Genomic DNA, 5711 nt, shown 5'->3' with positions numbered 1-5711 from the left:
GTGAAGAGGAACTCAAAAGCCTCTTGATGAAAGTGAAAGTGGAGAGTGAAAAAGTTGGCTTAAAGCTCAACATTCAGAAAACGAAGATCATGGCATCCGGTCCCACCACTTCATGGGAAGTAGATGGGGAAACAGTGGAAACAGTGTCAGACTTTATTTTTCTGGGCTCTAAAATCACTACAGGTGGTGACTGCAGCCATGAAATTAAAAGACGCTTACTCCTTGGAAGGAAAGTTATGACTAACCTAGATAGCATATTCAAAAGCAGAGACATTACTTTGCCAACAAAGGTTCGTCTAGTCAAGGCTATGGTTTTTCCTGTGGTCATGTATGGATGTGAGAGTTGGACTGTGAAGAAGGCTGAGCGCCAAAGAATTGATGCTTTTGAACTGTGGTGTTGGAGAAGACTCTTGAGAGTCCCTTGGACTGCAAGGAGATCCAACCAGTCCATTCTGAAGGAGATCAGCCCTGGGATTTCTTTGGAAGGACTGATGCTGAAGCTGAAACTCCACCTCCTTTGGCCACCTCATGTGAAGAGTTGACTCACTGGAAAAGACTCTGATGCTGGGAGGGATTGGGGGCAGGAGGAGAAGGGGACGGCAGAGGATGAGATGGCTGGATGGCATCACTGACTCGATGGACGTGAGTCTGAGTGAACTCTGGGAGTTGGTGATGGACAGGGAGGCCTGGCGTGCTGCGATTCATGGGGTCGCAGAGAGTCGGACCCGACTGAGCGACTGATCTGATCTGATCTGATTGTTGTCACTACTATTATTAGTACTTTGGTTAATTTTAATATATTAGTAAAGAATAGTATAATAGTCCTCATTTAGATATTTAATACTGCTAACTCAAAATTACCAAGAAGATTTTAAGCACCTCCATATTTTAATGCAATTGAATTAAATTTTGTATGTAAATGGAATTTAGAAACATGACCACGTTAAATGAAACTTACAGATTGCAGATCTTTAAAGTTTAACATATATTCCTAAAATACCACATATAGTCAAATGCTACAGCATAAATAATACAATTTCCATCTAGATAAATAGTATACATATCTTTATGGAAAATAGCCCAATATCCTAATATTTAATATTCAATCAAATGTTGTAGAAAGCAAAGGATTTTTAGTATTGTCCATAAAAGGTACCATTTTTGTTAAAAAGAAAAAAAAAACCTTCTCATAAGAATATGAAGAAAATATGAGAATGTATGTACTCAAGTCATGTGTAAATGAACTAATATTAAAAATAAACCTTTATATATTTTTTAAAGTTAAAAGTGGTTTATGTTGTTCCTAATGAAAGAGTATTTCTAGAAACCCATTACTTCTACCCTCTGTTTGCTTACGGAAAGAGAACAATTTTATAAAGGAGAACTAATGAATGATATTATCACTATGGTAAAAAATTTTTGCTTAAAATCCATACATTACAGAAAACCGAGCCATCATGCAGCTCAAATTAACAATAATTTATAAGTTAAAAAGTTACAACCACCACTTACCACGTACAGAGAAGTAAAAAAAAATTATTTTTAATTCTTAGAGGAATTTGTATTCAAGAATTCTAAAGCCTTTTTAAAAAAATGTAAAATACTTTTTAAAAGAATAGCTCAAAATATAGATCTTTCATAACTGTCAGATTCTGATACTGTCAAAAAGATCACTTTAGCACATCTAAAATCTAAAGTATTCCCCAAATCCTAGTTAATCCAAGGATAAACAACCAAGTGAATCCTAAGCAAAAAGGTCCAGGCAAACACGATAGCCATACTTACACCGAATTAGACCAGGAAAAGCAAATTTTATTTCATTTACACTGAGCTGCAAAGAATGATTTTAAAACTTAACTTAGTATCATGTCAAAATCTACTATGAAAATCTTACCTCTGGTATTAAAGGTGTAGGTTTCTTCTTATCCAGAATTTTTGGCTTTAAAATTACTTTTTCCACCTCCAGCATCCCTATCGGTGTGTTTGGCTTAAATTTAATGGGGTTCTTTTCAGCTGAGAGCAGATCAATTGTGTGACTTGATGGATTTAAGTGATATTGTGCACAGAGGAAAATCAGCAAGTCCATCATAGGTTTACTGTAAAACAAGAGTAGTGCTGATCATGGAGCAGTTTCATTACCTGTTCAATTTATTGTTTCAAGCATTTTTTATGGGGCCTCTGGGGAATGGCAACCCACTCAGTACTCTTGCCGGGAGAATTCCATGGACAGAGGACCTGCCGGGCTACAGTCCATGGGATCACAGAGAGTCGGACACAACTGTGTGACTAACCTTCCTTTTTTTCTTGTCTTCAGCAGATAAAACAAGCCTACAGAATACTGTGAAAGCTGCTTAAAAAGCTAACTACAAGATATTATATTTAAGCAGACAAAATTATAATAGTTTAAAAATTCTAAGTAGTATTCAAGAAAACTTGGATCCTTGTGTTGGTTTAAAAATTCTGTATATTTTATCTGCCAAATTGTCTTCATATCATAGATTTCAGGAGAAGGAAAAGATCTTCTTTACCCAAAAGCAGTCACTTAACTTAGCAGATGCTCCTTTACAATGTCACTTGGAATATGACCAATCTTTAGCTTACAAATTGGTTCTGATAAGAATACAGTATTGTCACTTTTGGTCTTTAGAAAGCATAGAATCTACATAAGGAAGGCCACAAAATCCTAACGAAAAGTGTCACACAGACTTCTTCAATTCATTCAAACAGCATTTAATATCCCTAGGCATTGGCGACAGGGTACAACTTTATGGCATACCTTCTCTCATATACCCAAAACACTACCAGATGGACTAGACTAAGTGTCAGCAAGCTACAGTCTGCCGGTCAAAGTGGGTCCACAGTCTTGTTTTTGTAAATAAAAGCTTATTGGCACACAGCGAAGCTTATTTGTTTATATAATATCCAGGGCTACTTTCAGAGAAGACAATGGCACCCCACTCCAGTACTCTTGCCTGGAAAATCCCATGGATGGGGGAGCCTGGTGGGCTGCAGTCCATGGAGTCGCTAAGAGTCGGACACGACTGAGCAACTTCACTTTCACTTTTCACTTTCATGCATTGGAGAAGGAAACGGCAACCCACTCCAGTGTTCTTGCCTAGAGAATCCCAGGGACGGGGGAGCCTGGTGGGCTGCCGTCTATGGGGTCGCACAGAGTCGGACACGACTGAAGCGACTTAGCAGCAGCTTAGCAGCAGGGCTACTTTTGTGTCATAATGACAGATTTGAGTAGATGTGACTGAGACTGTAGGGCCCCCCAAACCTAATACTTTTTTACTAACTGGCTCTTGACAGAAAAAAGTTTAGGAACTCTTGTGCTAGACAGTGAAAAAATAACCAAGTAAATGTATGATAAAATTTCAAACAGTGATTAAGTGTTCAACACTAATAGTAATACAGAACCTATTTCTATATGGAATTGCTAATTCGACTTGAGATTCAGAACACTTAATTTTTTGCTTCCCTTTCCACAGATTCCAACTGCTGACACAGACTTGTTTTCATTCACTTCATCTCCCTTCTCTCTCCCACATACAAGCTGTACCCATTATACATATAGCAAGAAAAATAAACAGAATTGTGTGGTCTCAAACTCTTTCTTAATTGTCAGCATTTGAGGAAAGCATACCAAAAAAATCTTTTATATTATGTGCTTTCTGCAAATGTCTGGAGGTCCTAAGCTGTTAGCTCATACTCAAGACTGAGGCAATAAAATACTGTCTAAAAGTCTTATTTTTGTGAACTGAGGTTTACAGGTTGATGGGCTTCACTTGAGGGTAATCAGGTGACCAGCTTCCCCCCACCCCAAAGGTAAGTATAAATGTCAATAAAAGATAATTCTCCAATTTCTTACCTAGATTATGAACAGCTACCAGTCTTTTAGAAACTTGACAGCGAAATGAGACTAAAAAACCTCACTGTTCAGTACGCTATTTTTAATTTAGTACATCTGCTCCCATATGCACCTACCCCGTCTCCTAGGTGGAATTCCCAGGTCTGTAGCCTCTCTGGTTCCAGAGAGGAAGTATCCTGCTGGGGAAGAATTAGTTGTCTGACATTCCGTGGTCCTGAGGTCAAATACTTTATACAGATTTTCAAACCATCCCCTGAGTTCAGCTCCCTACCTCACCCTCAGCTTCTGCGGTTGTTGCCCATTCTTAGGCCATTCCACTTGTTACGGGATAAAGAGGCATTTTTCATAATGGTGCACTCACTTTTCTCTCTCCCACATACTAGTTGTACCCATTATATATATGCCAAGAAAAATGAATAAATAAAAAATAAGTCCCTCAGTAAAAAAAAAAAAAAGAAAGTTCTCTGTAATATGTTTCAGTCCCCCAAATATGTTTCGTATGTCTTTATTAAAGGCTTGTACAGTAATATTTAGGATTTTTATTTCCTTCTCTTGAGCTACCTAGTATGTTCATACATAAATTTTCTATAATTGCCCAAATTTTGGCTTTGGATAGTACACACTCAATTTCATCCAGAGAAAGACTAGCATAAGAGTATTGTTGAAGTTTATTTTTTGGTAACAGTACTCTATGATAGCAATTTGATGCTAAATACCAATTCTAGACTGGAAAATGGTACTTCTTTCCCTGATAGTAAATAAAGTTAAGAAGAATTAGGTAATGTCTAAATAAATACAATGTAATTATAAATACAAAATATTTATACAAAATAATTATAAATTATAAATCCTTATACATATAAGCTGGAAGAGGAGAGAATTTTCAGTGCCAACTCAATGGAGACATGTCCACTGTAGTCTATGAGTAAATGGTATTATGTTCAGATTATATTTTCCTTTCTCTATATATATATAAATGTGCGAGTTAATACATGTTAAAAACTCTAAACTTTATACTTCACATCTTTTACTTGTTAAATGTACAGTCCTTCTAGAATCTCTGCCAGAAACACTGAACATTAGCAAGACAAAAACAGTGATTAGTATAAAGTTTTGTTTTTGTTTTGTTAATCTATTTTTATGCTACCATTTTTTATCTATTAGGGAAAAAGATACTTTAAAAACTTTTTAAAGAACAATTTGACACTCTAACTCTTCTGATATGCCTTAATGAATTATTGTATTTTTATCTGTGATATGCAAATTTTATTCCTTTAGTCAAAGTGGTCACCTATAATTTGCACACTATACCAGATTTCACAGCAAAAAAAGTTGCATGGTAACTAAAACTTTTGAATTCACTGCCTAAATATTTTCTAATAAACAACTCTTGGAAAAGCAACTAAAAGTTACAGATCTTCTTTATGACCTTATTCTCTCATTCTATAATTACAGCTTCAACTTTTACTTAATTCCAGAGGCCAATTCTCTCTAGAAAATATTTGTGGGCAGATAATAAAAGCAAAAGATCAGTAAGTTCTGTAACAGACAAAAATACAAAGGGATTTGATACTGCCTGCAAATTCAGCAGTGGCCACAAGACTAGAAAAGGTCAGTTTTCATTCCAATCCCAAAGAAAGGCAATGCCGAAGAATGCTCAAACTACCACACAATTGCACTCATCTCACGCGCTAGTAAAGTAATGCTCAAAATTCTCCATGCCAAGCTTCAGCAATACGTGAACCATGAACTTCCAGATGTTCAAGCTGGTTTTAGAAAAGGCAGAGGAACCAGAGATCAAATTGCCAACATCCGCTGGATCATAGAAAAAGCAAGAGAG

The 5711-nt window shown here is 36.4% G+C and overlaps 1 protein-coding gene across 2 annotated transcripts in view; it reads right to left on the bottom strand.

The window, feature by feature from the left end:
• COBLL1 (cordon-bleu WH2 repeat protein-like 1) overlaps nucleotides 1-5711 on the bottom strand; it is a 166433-nt gene that overhangs the window by 53971 nt on the left and 106751 nt on the right. For both annotated transcript variants that reach the window (XM_010858955.1, XM_010858954.1), the window contains exon 3: nucleotides 1895-2096. In XM_010858955.1, the coding sequence (XP_010857257.1) occupies nucleotides 1895-2096 (202 nt within the window). The remainder of the gene's footprint in view (nucleotides 1-1894; nucleotides 2097-5711) is intronic.

The sequence above is a fragment of the Bison bison genome, unplaced genomic scaffold (genome assembly GCF_000754665.1).
Source record: "Bison bison bison isolate TAMUID 2011002044 unplaced genomic scaffold, Bison_UMD1.0 scf7180017864452, whole genome shotgun sequence".
Lineage (NCBI taxonomy): Eukaryota > Metazoa > Chordata > Mammalia > Artiodactyla > Bovidae > Bison > Bison bison.
Note: the sequence above shows the minus strand (reverse complement) of the source record. Positions and strands in the feature narration are given on the sequence as shown.